This window comes from Balaenoptera physalus (genome assembly GCF_965194825.1).
Source record: "Balaenoptera physalus genome assembly, chromosome: 2".
Classification (NCBI taxonomy): Eukaryota; Metazoa; Chordata; class Mammalia; order Artiodactyla; family Balaenopteridae; genus Balaenoptera; species Balaenoptera physalus.
The window spans coordinates 45,821,092-45,841,908 of record NC_138883.1 but is presented as its reverse complement, the minus strand read 5'-3'; the positions used below and the strand labels follow the sequence as shown (position 1 = coordinate 45,841,908).

General features: G+C 43.5%; 2 protein-coding genes and 1 long non-coding RNA gene across 4 annotated transcripts in view; 2 read left to right on the top strand and 1 right to left on the bottom strand.

Moving 5' to 3' along the window:
• Nucleotides 1–20,817, bottom strand: part of ATG14 (autophagy related 14) — a gene marked incomplete at its 3' end in the record, with an annotated part of 271,275 nt that overhangs the window by 6,044 nt on the left and 244,414 nt on the right. The gene's annotated exons all lie outside the window — the stretch shown is intronic.
• Nucleotides 3,218–20,026, top strand: LGALS3 (galectin 3). The gene is made up of 6 exons (XM_082450487.1): nucleotides 3,218–3,356; nucleotides 9,450–9,471; nucleotides 10,938–11,327; nucleotides 13,184–13,272; nucleotides 18,062–18,227; nucleotides 19,712–20,026. Exons 2-6 carry the CDS (start codon nucleotides 9,454–9,456, stop codon nucleotides 19,865–19,867), a joined length of 819 nt encoding a protein of 272 aa, XP_082306613.1. The 5' UTR covers nucleotides 3,218–3,356; nucleotides 9,450–9,453; the 3' UTR covers nucleotides 19,868–20,026.
• The window catches only part of LOC309655392, a 225,163-nt gene continuing 209,574 nt past the window's right edge, over nucleotides 5,229–20,817 (top strand). The window contains exon 1 of the long non-coding RNA XR_014260807.1: nucleotides 5,229–5,385. This is a non-coding gene — a long non-coding RNA (uncharacterized lncRNA). The remainder of the gene's footprint in view (nucleotides 5,386–20,817) is intronic.

The following is a 20,817-nucleotide window of genomic DNA, read 5'->3' as shown; positions in this document are numbered from 1 at the left end:
GAAAGCCCTCGCACAGAAATGAAGACCTAACACAGCCATTAATTAATTAATTAATTAATTAAAAAAAAAAAAAAAAAAAGAGCAAGTCTGCTCCTCTGTTCTTTCAGAGATCATTTCACTGTGAGGTCAATTCTTCTTTCCTTTTCTGAATGATCCCCTCCAACTTCTAAATCTACCACTTTTTGGTGGCCTGCTGGCAGTGGCGTTTTCCCTCCCTCCCTCCTTTCCTTCCTTCGTTCATTGGTGTATTCTTTGTCTCAATCTGTGGAATAGCAAATCCCATTTCCAAAGGCTTATTTCTTAGACCCTGACATACTTTCAACTTGATCTGTGTTGTGATCTTGGTCATATCTAATTCTCTATGCCTCAGTTTTTTCATCTTTAAAATGGGGATAAAAATACCTACCCCCCCCATATATGCATGTAAAGCACTAGGTATAATACAAAGCACCTAAGAAGTGCTTGATGAATAGTAGCTGTTAATATTATCTAAACTTCATTTACATATATGTATAAAATGAGATATATTTATATATAATGAATATATATACATATATATATATATGAAATGATTACCACAGTAGTTACCACATCCATCACTTCACATAGTTACCTTTCTGTGTGTGTGTGATGAGAATATTTAAGATCTACTCTCTTAGCAACTTTCAAGTATTGTTAACTATAGTCATCTTGCTATACATGAGATCCCAGAACGTATTCATCCTGTAACTGGAAGTTTGTGCCCTTTGACCAATATCTCCCCATTTCTCTCATCCCCCAGCCTCTGGCAACCACCAAACTATGTTTCTGTTTCTACGAGTTTGACTTTTTTAGATTCCACATATGAGTGAGATCATTTCAGTATTTGTCTTTCTCTGACTTACTTCACTGAGCATAATGCCCTCAAGTTTCATTTATGTTGTCACAAATGGCAGGATTTCCTTCCTGCCATTTTTTATGACTGAATAATATTTCACTGTGTGTGTGTGTATGAATGTGTATAGCTATAGATACAGTATATAGCTATAGATATATATCTCACATTTTCTTTATCCCATTCATTCATCCACGGACACTTAGGTTGTTTTCAGGTCTTGGCTATTATAAATAATTCTGCAATGAACATGGGGGAGCAGATATCTCTTCAAGGTAGTGATCTGATTTCCTTTGGATATGTACCCAGAAGTGGAATTGCTGTATCATATGGTAGTTCTAGTTTTAAGTTTTTGAGGAACTTTCATACTGTTTCAATTTACATTCCCACTAAAAATACACAAAGGCTCTCTTTTCTCCACATCGTCTCCAACACTTACCTCTTGTCTTTCTGGATAATAACCATTCTAACAGGCATGAGGTGATATTTCATTGTGGTTTTGATTTGCCTTTCCCTGGTGATTAGTGACGCTGAGCACCTTTTCATGTACCTGTTGGCCGTTTGTATATCTTCTTTGGAAAAGTGTCTGTTTGGTTCCTCTGCCCATTTTTTAATCAGATTTTTTTTTTTTTGTAATTGAGTTGTATGAATGAGTTCCTTATATATTTTGGATATTAACCTCTTCTTTGGATATATGATTTGCAAATATTCTCTCCAATTCTGTAGGTTGCCTTTTCACTTTGTTGATGGTTTCCTTTGTTGTGCAGAAGCTTTTTATTTATTTATTTATTGGCTGCATTTGGTCTTCGTTGCTGTGCGCGGGCTTTTTCTAGTTGTGGCGAGCGGGAGCTACCCTTCGTTGCGGTGCACGGGTTTCTCATTGTGGTGGCTTCTCTTGTTGCGGAACACAGGCCCTAGAGCGCATGGGCTTCGGTAGTTGTGGCTCACTGGCTTAGTTGCTCCGCGGCAGGTGGGATCTTCCCGGACTAGGGATCGAACCTGTGTCCCCTGCATTGGCAGGCAGATTCTTAACCACTGCGCCACCAGTGAAGTCCCTGTGCAGAAGCTTTTTAGTTTGATGTACTCCCACTTGTTTACTCTGAGCTTTTATTGCTTGTGTTTTTGGTGTCATACCCAAAAAAATCATTGCTAAAATCAATGTCAAGGAGTTTTCCCGTTTTCCTCTAGGAGCTTTATAGTTTCAGGTCTTACATTTAGGTCTTTAATGCATTTTGTGTTAATCTTTTTTTTTTGAAGTATACTTGATTTACAATATTTCAGGTGTACAGCAAAGTGATTCAGTCATATATATATTATTTTTCAGCTTCTTTTCCATTATAGGTATTACAAGATATTGAATATAGTTCCCTGTGCTTTACAGTAGTTCCTTGTTGTTTATTTTATATATAGTAGTATGTATCTGTTAATCCCAAATTCCTATTTATCCCCCCTCCTCACTTTCCCCGTTGGTAACCATAAATTTGTTTTCGATGTCTGCGAGTCGAGTTAATTTTTGTGAGTCTAAACTTAAAAAAAAATTCATCTTTGACATCCTTAGCCATTTCACTCAGCTATTACCCAGCTAAATGCTACCAAACAAATACCATTTCTCTTGGAAGCATCATTACTTGTTGTAACAACCTTTTTGGAGCCATAGCTTTATTTTATTTTATTCCTGCCTTTTCCAAATATACACTTGTATTTAATTCTTCCCTCCTTTATCAGGACTCTTCCCAATAGGAAGTGATTCACTATTTCAATCATTCATTCATTAAACAAATATTTACCAAACACAGGGTAAATGCTAAGGAGGCAGTAGGGAGCAAACAGCAAAACAATTTAGTGCTCCTAGTCTGAGGTGTGTACCCACCTCACAGTTCATAAAGGGAATGAAAGCAAGGCCAAGAACATGGAGCATCTCACCTAGCATCTCAGAAAACTGTGACCCAAGTCACTGTGCGAAGGCTTTGACGCTGAGAAGGGATTTAGGTAAAGTAAATGCAGAAGGGCTGAGAGTGCCTGAGATTCAGGCAGAAAAAGAGTAAACACGGTTAAAGCAAGTAAGCAAGCAAAACTCCCCAAAGAAGCACACAGAAAGCTTCGCAGACTCTCTCTATCTTGGTCTGAGGAGTTAGAGCAGGTGAATCTGGTGAGAGGGCGGTGAACCCTGATCTCCAGCGGCTGCGGAGGGGACCGACTGGACGCTGCGGGGATGGAGGCCTCGGGTCAGGGTCCCACCCGCCGCTGTCCCGAGTCAGGCGTCTCCTCCGCGCCCTGGAACCGCGGCGCCCAGGTGTCCAGCGGGGCCGGGGACTCGCCCCGCCTCATCCGCAGAGAGAGGCCGGGGGTGGCGGCCCCGCCCCGGGAAAGGCGGGCCTGGCCCGGCGTATTTGAGGCGCAGAGCCGGCCGCCGCCCAGCCAAGACGACACCACCTCTGCCGAAGCCACCCCTGCGGCGCGCGAGCTAGTGCCGAGGCGTCGGGTGAGTGGCGCGGGGCGCCGGGACGGGGGCGCGCACGGGCCTGCCGGCGGCTGAGCCTCGCAGGGCGAGGGCGCCCGGGCGCTGCTCGGTGCGCGGCCCCCTTTGGAGGGCTGGGCGGGAAGCGCGGCAGGGGCTTGACTTCCCGGGGGCCCGCGGGAGGGCGTCGCCGAGAAGGGAGAGCGGAGTCTGAGACTCGGGGAAAGTTAGCAACGCCTTACAAGGACTCACCTGCATTTACTCGCGGCGGACGGGTGTGTTACCCTCTGCGGCGACTGGGAGGCTCAGCCGCGGTGACTGGGAGGCTCAGCCCCGGCGTCGCGCCCTCCCGTCCGCGGCCGCCCGGGGCCGCCGGCGGTGAGCGGTGGGCGCGCGCGCGCGCATCACCCCAGCCGCCCGCTCCAGCTGGGCGGGAGGAAGCAGGTCCTCCTGCCCCCAGTCCACAGAGGGTACTGCTCCCGGTCTCTGTCGGGCGGCTCCACGACCCCTGACTTGGCTGTCGACCCCTTGATCTTGCTGTGGGATGGGAATGAGCTCTGCTGCCAGGCCAGCAGGGTCAGGGGCTGCAGCCTCTCTCTGGATGCTGATCCCGCAGAAAACAGTGCTGCCCCAAGGCTGAGTGGACATGTGCCCGCTTGACAAAGACTGTACACCCTCCGTTTTTGCAAATAAGTGACTCATCCCTGTCCAGATTTGGGCATTAACGATCTCACATCTGTGCCGGGGATATGTGGGGTGTGGCAGAATGTTGGTCCCAGGGTGCAGAGGCCTAGCTGAGGCGGGGGTCGGGAGGCTTTTCAAACATGTTTGAGGATCTATTCTGGATTGTGAGTTGCTCAAATCAAAGCACTAAAATGCATGCACTTTGAGGAGTAGGAGCTCAGGGACGCAGGGCTTGAGGTCGTGCCTTAGGCTTCATGCCCTCCTCTTAGCGATTCCTATTCCAGATACCGTGGAATATTTGTAAAGTGACTCCTGGGAGTTGGGTTGCTGGGCAATGAGGACGGTTGGACCTCAGTGACCCAGTCTGTTTCTAGGATTCTGGAAAGGGAATGGAAGAAAGGCTCATTTAGTTCTGAAGAAAATGATAGCAATGAAAATTGACCTCTTGGCACAGAGCATGAGAGAAAATTTTCACCAGCTTCCAAAATTCTGACTCATTTGCCTCAAGTTTATCCTTCATACTAGGAAATTGTTTCCATAAAAGTTAAAGTTTAATAATAAAAATTTATTGTTCCACAATAGTCTCCTTTTCAGACATTGATGTTGAATCCCTAGAGGAGAGTCTTTCATTCCTTTGATGGCTGTGCCTCATCCTTGATCTATGAGAGATTGGAGCTCTTTCCTAAGTTAATAATGTGTGGGCGTTATACTTAGAATCAGCATTTACTTCATATCCTTGGGAGAAGTTTGATAATGGGTCTTGAATGTTTTGAATGTTATTAGGTGGTGCCTCACCAGGTTACATAAGAAGCAGAAAAGGAGGAGCATTGCTTGATAGATTGACCCCAAAAGCTAGTTGTTTTTTTTTTTAAGACATGCTTTTCTTTTTTTTTTTTTTTTTTTTTTTTTAAATTAGTTAATTAATTTATTTATTTTTGGGTGTGTTGGGTCTTTGTTTCTGTGCGAGGGCTTTCTCTAGTTGCGGCGAGCGGGGGGCCACTCCTCATCGCGGTGCGTGGGCCCCTCACTGTCACGGCCTCTCTTGCTGTGGAGCACAGGCTCCAGACGCGCAGGCTCAGCAGTTGTAGCTCACGGGCCTAGCTGCTCCGTGGCATGCGGGATCCTCCCAGACCAGGGCTCGAACCCGTGTCCCCTGCATTGGCAGGCAGATTCTCAACCACTGCGCCACCAGGGAAGCCCCAAGACATGCTTTTCTTTTGTAAGTCACCGATGCCTTTTTAATTTTTATTTATTTATTTAAATTTATTTATTTTTGGCTGTGTTGGGTCTTCGTTGCGGTGCGTGGGCTTCTCATTGCTGTGGCTTCTCTTGTTGCGGAGCACGGGCTCTAGGTGTGCAGGCTTCACTAGTTGTGGCTCGCGGACTCTAGAGCGCAGGCTCAGTAGTTGTGGCGCACGGGCTTAGTTGCTCCCCGGCATATGGGATCTTCCTGGACCAGGGCTCGAACCCGTGTCCCCTGCATTGGCAGACGGATTCTTAACCACTGTGCCACCAGGGAAGTCCAAAAGCTAGTTTTTAAAAAAAATGGAATAGCAAATCTCACTCTGTTGAGGGGTCCTTAATCAGTGACATTTTGCTGTGCCACAAATATGCAGGAGTGCTTTATAAAGACTTTTTACTTACTGCTAGTGAGGTCAAAGGCCAATATTGGTCTCACCTATGATTTAGATACTGTTTGCCTAGAACCTTCATCAGCCAGACTCTAAATTTTAACTGTAATAGAGATATATATTCATATAGTAAAACTTGAGACTCTTATGTTACCTTAAATACCAGTTGGCTTGTCAACTTCATGTACCTGAGACTCATAGTAACTGATCTAAAACTTAGCCTCTCTTTCCTGTGATAGTTTGGGACACAGGCTTCTGCTGAGGACAGCTAGTTAACATTTTGTGTCTGGTGCCTGAATGGGTTCTTCTCATTAAATTCTGAGTGGTAAGCCTGCCAGGGCACTAATTCCAATTTGCTGCTGACTGAGTATCATGTGTTCTCTCTTGCCTGATGTTCAGCTTTTCCATAAGGGAAAAACAAATCAGTAACTGAGAGGCACAAAGTAACTTTACCTTCCTTGATGCTGAGGAACAATGATGAAAAAGAAATCCTAGTAAAGGACCAGTTTCCTTTATTCTAACCAGCATCATTGAATTTGACTTTGGTAAGTGGGCGTTCCTCAAGGCCTGTTCCGTGTTTCAGTAAGGCCAGGACGTAGACTGCCTGTTCTGTGTTCTTTGGGGAGGAGTGTGGGCAGTGCTTGGGGTTCTGAGGAAATACGTTTGTGATCTACTTCCCTTACAGCTCGTATAAAAGTTGGGGCCCTTCGTGGGCAGAAATTTCAGAAGTGCTCCTGGGAACCCTGGCAACTGAATTAATTGCTACATGGGCCTAGAATAGCGTAGTACAGTGGATAGCCACTCTTTATTAAAGGGCAGAGCTGCAATTAACAGCCGATTAAAGTGGTCTGCGTTCTGACTCATGTCTAAATTCCTTATTCCAAAGCAATGCTGAACTACTTCCTGTAGGTTTTTCCAAATGTGAAGACTCAGGTAGTAGTTTTTAAATGTTTTTGTCTTTGCTGTAGTGTTTCTATCCTGGCTTTTCAAAATTCTCTGATTCTGGGAATGCCAGAGTTCACAAACCTATATAGTACCTGTGGAGTGGGAAGATTTTTAAAATTTTACATTTGATTGTCTCTATAAGCTACTCCTCTAAAAAAAAAAAAAGAATGAAAAAGAAAGAAAATTTCCAGGCAAGTAGAGAAGATATTTATCCAAATAGATGTGTTTTTTTTAAAATTCTTTTTTGGTTCTTTTTTTTGGTTTTCAGTTCTAAGGTTGCTAACCTTGATTTCAAAAGAACATTGGTTAGAACCTGTTTCATCAGAGATCTGATGGTTGGGAGTTGACATAATCAAAACAATGCTTACCCAATTTTTGGAAAAGTAAGCTTTATCGGTTTAAATGTGGTTATAATTAGCAAAGTGACTGTGCAAAATGCCATCCTTGTATTCAATATCACTGCACACTGAGTCACCCAGCTAGTTTTCTGACAAAAACATGATCTCTTTTTTAATTTGTTTACAATTTCAGCATGTTTATGCAGTTCTGAACGTTTAAGCCAGAGAATTAATTTCTAAATGAAGTAACTAACACTTTCGAAGGACTATACTTTAAAATTTCAAAGTGTGAGGTTTTATACTAGTGTAAAATCAGCCTGAATTAGGAGTCAGGATGCTTGGACCCTGGTCCTTGGCCTGCCAATGACAGAATGACTTTGGGTCACCACGTTACCTCTCTGAGACTCAGTTTCCTCACCTTTAAAGTGAGGATATTAACTTTTCCCTGTCAATCTCATAAGATTATTATCAGAATCAAAATAGGTAAGGTATGTGAAAGTGCTTTGTAAACTGAAAAGCACCACATAAATGCAGGGTGTCGTTATTCTAATGGGCTTGTCTAATGTGTCACAACACAATCCAAACTGTCATCCTTGGTGTTATGTGAAACACAGTAGAAATAAAGTGGAATCTGCTTTGTTCCTTAAATTGTTTTGGGCTAGTTGGAAAATAAACTGAATATGCTTGAACAGAAACTTTGAAAAGAATAAATGTTACATTTTGGAAATGTAAATGTAAATGTCTTTGTGTGAGTTTCTGGTTATGATCAGCCTTTAAACACATCTAAGTTTAATTGGATTTATGTTAATAAGACACTTTATGAGGCCAATGGAACAGATTTAGCTAGTTTTAACAATTGAAACTACCTTTCTGTTTTTTATTGACCTGCATAGGTACATTTTTTTTTAACACTTATTTTATTTAATTAATTAATTAATTTATGGCTGTGTTGGGTCTTCATTTCTGTGCGAGGGCTTTCCCTAGTTGCGGCAAGCGGGGGCCACTCTTCATCGCGGTGTGCGGGCCTCTCATCGCGGCCTCTCCCGCTGCGGAGCACAGGCTCCAGACGCGCAGGCTCAGTAATTGTGGCTCACGGGCCTAGTTTCTCCGCGGCATGTGGGATCTTCCCAGACCAGGGCTCGAACCCGTGTCCCCTGCATTGGCAGGCAGATTCTCAACCACTGCGCCACCAGGGGAGCCCCAATTATTTTAAGAATAATAATTGAGTAACTATCACAAATAGGCGACTTAAGGAAAAAGAGATTCTGATTGTTAAAAGTCCAGGTAATTTTGGCCACAGCACCAGTGATCCTGAGCTGAGAAAACTCACCCAGGCCTGAGGAGTCCAAAGCTACCCTTCTCCCCTCACCACTAGAGAGCACCAGCGGCGGGAGCAGGTGTAAAGCATCCTGTTTGGATGGGGACTTGGCACAGGCGGAGGGGCAGGAGAAGCAAGAATGATGTCTCGGGGCCACCCTTTGAGGCAGCTTTGGGCAAGGCCAACCCTCTTTGGTAGTATCCTACCCAAAAATATTTTCCTCCACATTGTCTGACTCTTTTTTTTAACCTTAGTTGTTTGTTATACTGCCAGAGATTTCATTTGGAATAACAAGTATCTTTAAAAAAAAAAAAAGGGAATCATCTTGTGCCCGCCTTTCTTCTTTATTGCTCCACATCCCAATCTCACCTTTCCTTCAAGGTTTAGCTCAAACAACACTGTCTCTTCCCGTTAGAAGTCACCTGTGACTTCCCACAGCATGCAGTCTGGCTCACAGCGTCCATCACTTGTGACCCCTTCTGGCCTCTGGACCCTTTGGCCATACATCTTGGTCGATTTCACCGTCAAACCCAGACAGGAGCCCCCCCCCCCGCCCGGTGCCTGGCCCAGAGTAGGCATAAATGTGTACAAATGAAGGAATAAATCAACAGCAGCAACTAGGTCTTGGCGGGTGGGGCGGGGAAGGCAAGGATTGTCTTTCAAATCTCAGTAGGAAGAACCAACTGCTTCCTCACAAAAGCCAGAGGAGGGCGTGGGGCTGTTAGAGGGAACCGGAGGGGAGGTGGGTGAGATTAACTCACTGAACACTTTTTATGAGGTGGTAGATAAAGAACACAGGAAGGAAGGTGAAGGAGGACCAAAAACCCAGGACTGTTTACATTTGTTACCTAGGAAAGGGGCAGAGCATTTTATTCCCCCCTCTCCCACCTGCGTTGAATCGCCTGGTACTCCCAGGATTCAGGCCACAGGGTAGTGTGATTAGAGTTTAAAGGTATGAGTTAAATAGGGCGTGGTGATCCAGGTGGAGTGCATCTCCGCCCTTTGATGAGACATTTTTGTGGTTCCCCTCTAACGATTTCAGCATATTTGAGGAATAGACTGGCTTGTGTTAGGAGAATGCCTGTACATTGACTAGACCTGCACAATGAGCTGTTTGTGATGTTAAATTCATACGGAAACCAGTGAAATCTTTTAGGATCAATAACCTGTGTTTGTTTGTTTGTTTTTTCTCTCCTTTCAGGAAAATGGCAGACAGTTTTTCGGTAAGTGTTTTATGTCTGTTTTCCTACCCTAATATGTATACAGTCATGCAGGTGGAAGGTTGTTTGTTTTTTTTTTAACCACTCAAGTTTCCCTAACTCTCCCACCACGTGGCTTCCTCTGGCCTCACCCGTCCAATGAGGGCTCGTTATCTGGAGTCTTGTTTTTCCAGCAACAGATTTGGGAAGAAAGCCAGGCAGAGAGAGGCCTGGGCCTCACTAATAGTAACCCCTTTACCGAAGGCCTAGGACATAAGTGGGTGGATTCCACTGGCAGGAGGTGAGAAACCAGCTGAACAAAGGGCAGTGTGGTACAGTCTGAGCATCCTGATTTTTTTTTTAAATCCTGCAGTGCCCTCTACTCCTCCTCCTTTCCCAAATGCTGGAGTAAGAAGCAGCCAAAATAAATTCCTATTAGCATGCTTATGTATTATCAAATTCCTTAACAGAATGACTCACACCACCTACAGCCATGAGCTTGAGTTGTTTTCTAAATCCAGTTTACTTTCCATCATCATCCAGCCCTCTGTTTATCTCTCCCCCTCCCCCAGACCCCATGGGCTCCCTTCACAGCCTTACTCTGCTGCCCCGATACCAGGTCTGGGGTTGGGTTCCTGATGCACCAAAGGGTCAGACAATCCTGGCAGATCATATTCAATCAACATAGAAGTTTTTACTGAGTATCTTCCATGTACCACCTAGCACTCTGCTAAATACTGTAGAAGTCAGAGAGGTAGAAGGCAGAGTCTCTTCCTGTAGAGAAAGGACACAAACCAACACTGGCACAGCGTCTTGCAGTCTATAAAGAGCCGTCCCAAATGCTGCCTCATCTGTTCGTCACAACAATCACATGAGATAGATCATTATCTCTGTTACACAGACAAAGACACTAAGTCCTATACAAGTGACATGATGGCTCCAAGAGTTTGGAGCTCTTGAAGGACGACACTGGATTTCAAACCAAATCTTGTGATTCCACATCCCAGGCTCCTTCCTGTGTACAAGGCAGCTTCTCTGATACTAGCCTGGATGCCACGAAGTGGTGACTAGCCTGGTGCACCTGAAGTGCAGTAGACATCCAGCAAAGGGAAGGCCAAGGCAACCAGCGCCAGCTTGGTGGAGGTTTTCCAGGCCAAATGCATCTTGATTTTTGTGATTGTTTTTCTCATGTCAGTTAGAAAATATGTGCTTTTACATAGAGGATGGCTAGCTCCTGATTTTAGCAAATTACGAAAAGGCAACCCTTAATGATCTGAGATGATGGGAAGCAAGAATCAAATGATAAGGCATGTATAATCCTAAAGTCTAATTTTAGTCTTAGGAACTCAAAACTAATAGGTGGGGAAAATTTTATTGATATGAATTTCATATCTTCACTATATCACTCTAATTCTTAGATCACATATTCCTGAAAATTCTGTTGTTGTGAATGTCTTTCATCCTGTAATTGTTTATGTCTTTCTTTCCAGCTTAACGATGCCTTACCTGGGTCTGGAAACCCAAACCCTCAAGGATGGCCTGGTGCGTGGGGAAACCAGCCTGCCGGGGCAGGAGGCTACCCGGGAGCATCCTATCCTGGGGCCTACCCCGGACAGGCACCACCCGGCCCCTACCCTGGCCAGGGACCTCCTGGGGGTTACCCAGGCCAGGCACCTCCAGGGGCCTACCCTGGCCCAACTGCACCTGGTTATCCTGGCCCAACTGCACCTGGTTATCCTGGACCAACTGCACCTGGTTATCCTGGACCAGCTGCACCAGGTGCCTACCCCGGGCCTGGGGTCTACCCACCTCCTGGACAGCCAAGTGCTCCTGGAGCCTACCCTGCTGCTGGCCCTTACGGCAGCCCTTCTGGACCCCTGGTAAGATGGTGTTAGTCATTTTGTATGCTTGAATGTGATCAGGACAAAGCTAATGAAGCACATAGCAATTGTCTGGAGCGGTGGTGCCATCACTTTGTAGAGCTCTGGCTGAGAGCTGGCTCTGGGTACTGACCTGCAAAGGGCTTCCGGGAGAACTGAAGCTTTAAACTCACTGCTTAGAGCCACTTTGCAAGGACCAGCCACAGTGTATGTTGGTCCAATAGAAAAAAATAGTTGCTCATGTTGAGTTTAGTATGTGTACTGTTAGAGTAAGAGTAAAAAGAAGCTAATGCATCTTTTGAAGGCATCTGTAAAGCAGCTTTAATATAAATCAAGTTAAGATCATAGCAATGGGGGAAGTTTTGGTTATTATTATTAATAAACACTGAGTATATAACGTGTGCCAGCTGTGTGCTTCTACATGGATGATCTCATTCAACCCCATAAGCACCCTCTAAGATACTGTTATTATCCCCACTTTACAAATGAGGAAATGGGGCAATAAAGAGTTATACAACCTTCCCATGGTCGTAGAGGGAACCTTTGGGGGAACCACGGTAATCGGGTTTTTAAAAACCTTCTAAAGATAATTTTGTGATCTAAGGATTAAATTTTCACTTACATTAAAACCCATTTTAATAAATGAATTCTAAGCATAAAACTCTGTGGGGCTCCAGACACATCTCAGACACAGACCCTTCCCTTCCAAATAGTGTAGTTGGGAGAAAAGATACAGATATGAGGAAAGAGTTCAATAGCAGTGTGGGATCAGCCCCTTTCAGGACTGTGATGGCACAGGGCGCATTTGCTCTGCTTGTGGGTCAGCTTAGAGGAGAGCAGAGAGAGAGCACTGGGGGCATGGGAGGTGTTGAACAGGGCCGAGACCACAGGCAGGTAGACAGCTGAGACGGAGGATATGGAGGCTGTGGAAAGGAAGAGGCGGATGGGAGAGAGATCTCAGAGGAAGAACCCCAGCATCTAGTGGTTAAGTCTTAGGAGTCAGAGACGACTCTGGCTTTTCAAGGCTGGGCAAGGAGAGCACCAGGAGCTCAGGGTCAGCCCAAACCAGGAACTCAGGAAGGGGATCGGATGGGGGAGGGGCAGGGGAGACAATTCCAGTTCACACCTGTTGGATTTGTGGCACCAGTAGCAAATCCAGACGGGAGGAAGCACAGGACTAGTACAGATCAGACAGATCAGGGCTAGAGAGAAAAGACTTGGGTGATGGTTGAACCCAGGGGGAAACAATTTTACAGGAAAAAGAGAGGAGGCCAAGGACAGAGTATTGGGAATATTTACAGCATCTTGAACATAGAAGGTCAATAAATATTTGTAAAATGAACTGGGGAAGGTATTAATTGGAAAATGTCCATTCTACAAATATCAAGTACCTGCCACATTCAAAGCACTCCTCAGGGCCTTGTGTGAGTGGAACATAGGGGGCCTCAGAAGCCCAGAAGGTACCACAGTGCCTGCCCACAGGGAGCAGAACAACCCGACAAAGAATGTTATATGACAAGCATCTTTCCAAAAACTAGGCCAAGTGGATGAGTTATAGATTGGGATGGGCCTTGTCATGAGAGGTACAGTGCTCCGAAAGGGAACGTGTTCTGCCTTTGGCACCAATTAACTGATGGCCTTATTCTCGATTATTAGCTGCAGTTGTGTAGGGAGCCTTCTCTCTTCAGGCCCTGGGCAAGGTGGCCTGAGAGTCTGAAAGGTGGCTAAGGTAGGGTTATGTGTTATTCACACATATTAAAAGTGGTTGAACTTTAGCAATATCTTTTTCTTTCTTCCCTCAAGAAAACATGACTCTTTATTGATATATATATATATATATATTTTTTTATTCCCAGAATGTGCCTTATGACCTGCCTTTTTCTGGAGGAGTCATGCCTCGCATGCTGATAACAATCCTGGGCACAGTAAAGCCCAATGCAAACAGGTAAAGAGCAAAGTCAGCAAGTCTAACATATTTATTGATTGCTTTTGGAATAAAGGGTGATCTGTATTGAGTTTTGATAGAGTTTTTAAAATTGCACATTTAGAATCTTGGCTATACCATAGTTTGGGATTTTTCCATAAATCAATATCCATTCCCACCAAGAAGACAAGGTTTCCCTCACTAAATCTTGTGTTTCTCCCAGAACCAGAATAAAACAGAGTTCTACTTTGTGAGGACAAAGGGGAAGAGCAGGAAAACCCATTCTGTTGGTTCTTCTAGGCAGTGAAAGCCTTAGTATTAAAGGAAAGTAGAGCCTTTGTAATGTAGTGTTTGGCCATCCCTCCACCTCTGAGCCACAGATTGTCTAAAAAACAAAGCCCATCAAAAATTAGGGTCAGGGACATCCATGGTGGTTCAGTGGCTAAGACTCCATGCTCCCAATGCAGGGGGCCGGGGTTTGATCCCTGGTCAGGGAACTAGATCCCACATGCCTCAACTAAGAGTTCACAGGTTACAACTAAAAAAGATCCCACACGCCACAGCTAAAAGATCCTGCATGTCGCAACGAAGATCCTGCATGCCGCAACTAAGACCCGGTGCAGCCAAATAAATAAATGAATAAAAACTAGGGTCAAAGACAAAAAGATGCCTAGTTGATCTGAGAGCTTAAATATCATACCTCTCTGTCCTCATACTGGTACAAATCTCCCTGCAATTGTGCAGGTCTTGGTGCACTCTCAGATTTGTGAGCTTGGCCGCCATTTCTGTCTTCATAATGGGTGAAATAGCAGAGTCACAGATTCCCATGTTGTCGGCCTGTTCTACAGATGATAAGTGACAAGGTGGGGAACCCCAGTCTTCTGAGTAGACACTGTTTACTTAAAAGGTTTGAAAAGACTCTACAAGTTAAAGACTTTGTAAAAATAAATCAGCCTCTGCCATTGGTACTGGTTTGGTTGAGGTGAGCTTGGGGCGGGTAAGACTTTGAGCTCACTTAGGAAAATCCATGCTGATATACGGACTGCCCTGGGATGCCTGGCTCTGGTTATCACCACTGGTTGTATTTATATATAATACAAGCAGGCTAGGGCTATCCTGAAGCTGTTCAGTATGTCTGTCCTTGAGGTTAGTAGTACTATTAAAGCTCCTAGATTAATTATTATCTGTTTCTGGGTCTTACAGACAGTACACAAAAGGTACAGATTCAAGCTGTGTACACAGGTTTATTTAAGAGTCTATAAACAGCCTCTGTGAGAGCCTGTCATCTCGATCCTCGTGAATCAGCAGGAGCAACCTCCTGCGTTACCAGGAGGTGGACTCAAGATTCTGATCTGATCATTTCACATTCAGCTAACCAGTTCCCTCCACCTCCAGCCAGCCTCCTCTGGTTCTCCGTGGTAGTCACTACCCTAAGCCAGCTCTTCCTTCCACACAGCCTATACAGCTTCTCTCAGCACAATACTTCCCTACACAATAAAGCTTGTCTCACAGCAAGTTACACAATATATATATCCTCTGCCTGTGTCCTTATCCATCTTGCCTCCCAAAATAACATAGGACCCAGCGCCCTGAGCCTCTGCAGACAGCACTCACGATTCGGTAATATCTGCTCTCCTCCTGCTGCAGCTGCTGTCACGCAGGACCACACTGGTATCTTTGCCTTATTTATGACTGTTGCACTAAAAAGGTTAGTTCCAATAACAATAGAGATGTCGACTAAGACTGTGGCAGGTCAAAACCAATTTTGGTTGAAATGATTAAGGTGGTAGTAAACTGAGAAATGTATTGCTTTGATCTGCAAAATCTATGTGAGGAATTACATGAAAGAAAAAAATCCTTACGGTGGTAGAGTTGACAATTAACTTCCTTTTCACTGCTGAGAAAATACAGGCATTGCATATTTAGTCAAATACAAATTCTATTGCCATTTGACCATATTGGTCCTTTCCCTGTGAATTTAATCATTGGTAGTTGTATGTGTCTGTTACTGGGTGAATGAAATACCCAAGCAATCATTGTTAGTAGGTCTACAAAGCAGACCTTGCTTTTTTTTTTTTTTTTTTAAATTTTTAAATTTTTTTAATTTTATGGCTGTGTTGGGTCTTCGTTTCCGTGCGAGGGCTTTCTCTAGTTGCGGCAAGCGGGGGCCAGTCCTCATCGCGACGCGCGGGCCTCTCACCATCGCGGCCTCTCTTGTTGCGGAGCGCAGGCTCCAGGCGCGCAGGCTCAGCAATTGTGGCTCACGGGCCCAGTTGCTCCGCGGCATGTGGGATCCTCCCAGACCAGGGCTCGAACCCGTGCCCCCTGCATTGGCAGGCAGACTCCCAACCACTGCGCCACCAGGGAAGCCCTAGAAAGCAGACCTTGCTATTTTTTTTTTTTACTCAATTGAATTTTCTTTTTTAAAAAATTTATTTTTATTTATTTATTTTTGGCTGCGTTGGGTCTTTGTTGCTGCGCACAGGCTTTCTCTAGTTGTGGTGAGCGGGGGTTACTCTTCGTTGCGGTGCACAAGCTTCTCATTGTGGTGGTTTCTCTCGTTGCGGAGCACAGGCTCCAGGCGCGTAGGCTTCAGTAGTTGTGGCTCACGGGCTCTAGAGCGCAGGCTCAGTAGTTGTGGTGCACGGGCTTAGTTGCTCCGCGGCATGTGGTATCTTCCCGGACCAGGGCTCGAAACTGTGTCCCCTGCATTGGCAGGTGGATTCTTAACCACTGCACCACCAGGGAAGCCCGCAGACCTTGCTTTAAAACAAGAGCACCAGCTGCTTCTGAGGTTAGCGCTCTGGGGAGCACACTTTGAGAAACTGTGGGGTAGGGGTAATACTTTAACAGCCAGATAACTTGTGTTTGTATTAACATCCAAGGAGAGGGAATAGGGTAGAAAGTTTATCCAGCACCTCCATTAATTCCACTTCACATCATGGAATGTTTAGTACATTTATTATTATGACTTTACAACTTAGCAATAGGATACTGAATATTAACTATGTTTTCTCATTCTTGCTATTTTAGGACTAGGTTTTTGGTTAACTATGAGGAAGCCAGGTATTTGATAGCACTTTTTTATGTGACTGCCTTACTTAACAGGGATTAAAAGTAACCTGGCAGGGCAGGAAAAAGGTAGCCATCATTTCCACAATGTCAGGTATAAAGTGCCCTCAAAGTGTCCCCAAATCTCTACAAGGAAACCTTGACCCTTTGTTTGTTTGTTTATTTTTGGCTGCACTGGGTATTCGTCGCTGCGCACGGGCTTTCTCTAGTTGCGGCGAGCAGAGACCACTCTTCATTGCAGTGCGCGGGCTTCTCATTGCGGTGGCTTCTCTTGTTGCGGAGCACGGGCTCTAGGCACCCGTAGTTGTGGCTCGCGGGCTCCAGAGCGCAGGCTCAGTAGTTGTGGCGCACGGGCTTAGTTGCTTCGCGGCATGTGGGATCTTCCTGGACCAGGGCTCGAACCCGTGTCCCCTGCATTGGCAGGCGTATTCTTAACCACTGCACCACCAAGGAAAAAAAATGGAACGCTTCATGAATTTGCATGTCATCCTTGCGCAGCGGCCATGCTAATCTTCTCTGTATTGTTCCAATTTTAGTATATGTGCTGCCAAAGCGAGCACACCTTGACTGTTTTTATGTGTAGAGAGTAAAAAGGGAATTACAGCTGAATAGAAGGATATGACCAAAGACAACGAGGCCAAAAAACTCAACACATATCGTCTTGTTTACTTTGAGATACTGTGGTAGTACATCGAATACAGTAGTCCCCCCTTATCTGAGGTTTCGCTTTCCACGATTTCAGTTACCCAGGGTCAATCGCGGTCTGAAAATATTAAATGGAAAATCCCAGAAATAAGCAATTCATAAGTTTTAAGTTGCCACCGTTGTGAGCAGCATGGTGAAATCTCACGCTGTCCAGCCCCATCCTGCCTGCCCAGTATGTGAAATCATCCCTTTGTGCAGCATATCTGGCCTATTAGTCACTTAGTAGCTGTCTCAGTTATCAGATCCACTGTCATGGTACCCTGGTGTTTGTGTTCAAGTAACCCTTAGTTTACTTAATAATGACCCCAAAAGCAAGAGTAGTGATGCTGGCAATTCATATATGCCAAAGAGAAGCTATAAAAGGCTCCTTTTAAGTGAAAAGGGGAAGGTTCTTGACTTAATGGAAAGAAAAAAAGTTGTATGCTGAGGTTGCTAAGATCTATAGTAAGTACAAATCTTCTGTCCATGAAATTGTGAGAAAGGAAAAAGAAACTAATGCTAGTTTTTTTTTTTCCTGTCATACCTCAAACTGCAAAGGTTACAGCCCCAGTGCATAAGTGCTTAGTTCAGATTAAAGGCATTAAATGTGTACAATATTTTGAGAGAGACCATATTCACATGACTTTTACAACAGTATATTGCTGTAATTGTTCTATTTTATTATTAATCTCTTACTGTACCTAATTTATAAATTAAACTTTCTCATAGGTATACATGTATAGGAAAAAAGTGTGCGTGGATAGCTAGCTAGCCAGCTAGCTAGCTAGCTAGCTAAATATTTGATTCGGTACTATCCATGGTTTCAGGCATCCACTGGGGTCTTAGAACATACCCTCTGCACATGAAGTGGAACTACTATACTTGGCCCCGTATACTTTCCAGTTTGAACCCATTCTCTGGTTTATTTGCTTTGTTTAGAAATTTTTCCTGTATTTTATAAATGATTTGCTCTTTAGAAAATTGTATGTTCTTCACTTGATACAAATGTACAACTTAAATAATTTTACTAACTCTGGTCTTTGGTTTAAAACAGACTTGCTTTAGATTTCAAGACAGGGAATGATGTCGCCTTCCACTTTAACCCACGCTTCAATGAGGACAACAGGAGAGTCATCGTTTGTAATTCGAAGCTGAATAATAACTGGGGGAAGGAAGAAAGACAGACGGTTTTCCCATTTGAAAGTGGTAAACCTTTCAAAGTAAGTTATTGCTACTGTTATATATTGATAATGTATATTTCTCATGGGGAATCACTCTTAAACCACAATGCACGGGAAATGAATTTTCATCAGCTGTCCTGGGACACCTAACCAGTACATCTGCTCTCCATACCAGGGGACTGGTCTCGGAAATAGTGGCACTCTCCCCAACTCCATTCAGGCACCTTACCATCACCCGTTACCACCCTTCTGAGTTTAAGCTTTTCTGGAAGTGAGAAAAATAGCATCTTTAATAAAAAAAGGCAGAAAGTCTTTATGGTACAGTTGGGCTGAGACTTAATTCCTCAAAACAACATAGTTAGCATGGCAATCAAAACGAAATTTTTATTGGATTTCCCTGGCGGTCCCGTGGTTAAGACTCCATGCTTCCAATGCAGGGGGCATGGGTTCAATCCCTGGTTGGGGAACTAAGATCCCACATGCTGTGTGGCGTGGTCAAAAAAAAAAATAAAATAAAAATAAACCTAAAATTTTTAAATTCTAAAAGTAATACATACTTGTTTTATGAAAAGAAAAATTTATAGATTTTTTAAATTAACTAAAAAGTCCTCCATCCTTTACCGCTTCCCCCATCCTCACAAAGGTTGCAACTTGAGTATCTTTCCAGGGTTTTCTATGACAAGCAACACACTTTTTATTTTTAAGCACTGCTTCAACAAATATTTATTAGGTCCACAGTATCGGGTAAGGGTTGACTATAGAGTGGGTTATAAAACAGCTAGATCGCCAGCTCCTCAGGGGCAGGGTCTAACAGGGACTATATTCTACATTTGGTGGACATCTTTCCTTGTGAGAACATTGCCACCTAATAGTACTTCATTGTTCAGATGTGTAATAATTCAGCCAGTACCCTACTGGTGAAAATTTGGAGTGTGGAAATATTCCAAATAAATAAAACCGGGAAAGTTCTATTTATTTTACTAAAATACTGTGATAGCTATCCTTATAAATCTTTGCTTCCTAGAATAATTTTACTCAAAGAATATACATGTTTAAAATTTAGATAAGGATATTGCCAAAGTGCTGCTTCCAAAAGGATGTAAGGATTAACACATCCTCTAACTACTGGGAGAGTCTGTTCCCCCTACTCTTGCCAAAACTGGTTATCAATCTTCATAACATTTGCCACTGTAAGTAGAGGATTCCTATTTTAGCATTTATTTTTATTTTTAGTTTTAGGTGTTTGAGGCCATACAAAAACTTTAAGTTTTTATGTAGATAAATTATTTATCTTTTCCTCTGTGGCTTCAACTATATATCCTTCTAACAATTTTATCATTTTGTTTTGTTTAAATCTTGAATAAGTTGGAGTTTATCTTTGCTGTAAAGTTACTTTTTCTGACTTTAATTAGTTCTGCAATTGATCATAAAGGTGAAATGCTGGACATCCTGAGCTCAGGCCAGACTGGTTTTGAGACGAATGGGCATTCCTAACAAACAGTTTTGTGTATGTGCCATTTCAGATACAAGTCCTGGTTGAAGGTGACCACTTCAAGGTTGCGGTCAATGACGCTCACTTGTTGCAGTACAATCATCGGGTGAAAAATCTCAGGGAAATCAGCAAACTGGGAATTTCTGGTGACATAAATCTCACCAGTGCTTCGCATACCATGATATAAAGGGGCAGATACTTTTTAAAGAAATGAAATTGAACGTAAACCTTACACATTTAAAAGTTTCATGTTCACTATGAGTGAAAAATTTTACCTTTATTCATCAATGTCCTTCTTGCAAATCAATCATCCATTTAATAAAGAGTTACCTGTCTTTATATGTCATTTAATTGGGCAGTTTATTCTTGATAATGCGCAGTGGACTCAATGGAAAAGGACTCCTCAATGGAAAAAGAAATATGTAGCAATGTTAATACTGCATTAGGGGTCTCCCAAGGTTTTCAATATTTGCTAAACTATTTTTTAAAAAGGAGGGACTTCCCTGGAGGTGCAGTGGTTAAGACTTCGCCTTCCAATGCAGGAAGTGCGGGTTCGATCCCTGGTCAGGGAGCTAAGATCCCACATGCCTCATGGCCAAAAAACATAAAACAGAAGCAATATTGTAACAAATTCAATACAGACAAAAAAAAAAAAAAAAGTAAATAGGAGTAAATACTACCCCCAAATTAACCTCTCCAACAGATGCTACAAAGAAATCGTTCTATTTTCTTACTTCAGGTAACATAATATATTCAGGAAATGAGAAAAGCAGAAAGAAAAAGTTTACATATAGATGACCCATAGACAATTACTGTTAGCATTCTGGTATATTTCTCTGGACTCCTTTTAACTATTTATCTCTCTAAACTATACTTCACTGCTTTCAAATCAGTAATTGATACCAATATCAGACAATCTTCCCGTGGGTTCTTTTGGTTTTATGAAATCTCCAGATTTGTAGAGGGAAAAAAAAGTAGGTTTTTAATTAGAAATGTATCAGCTTGAAAAAGTTAATAGCTCCCATTGTTAATACTCTCACCCATGCCTTTCTGCCCTTCCTCGTTACCAGCAAGGCCAAAGATGAATATAATTTCAAAACCAGGATGTGCTCACATCACCTCATTTTATAGGAGACC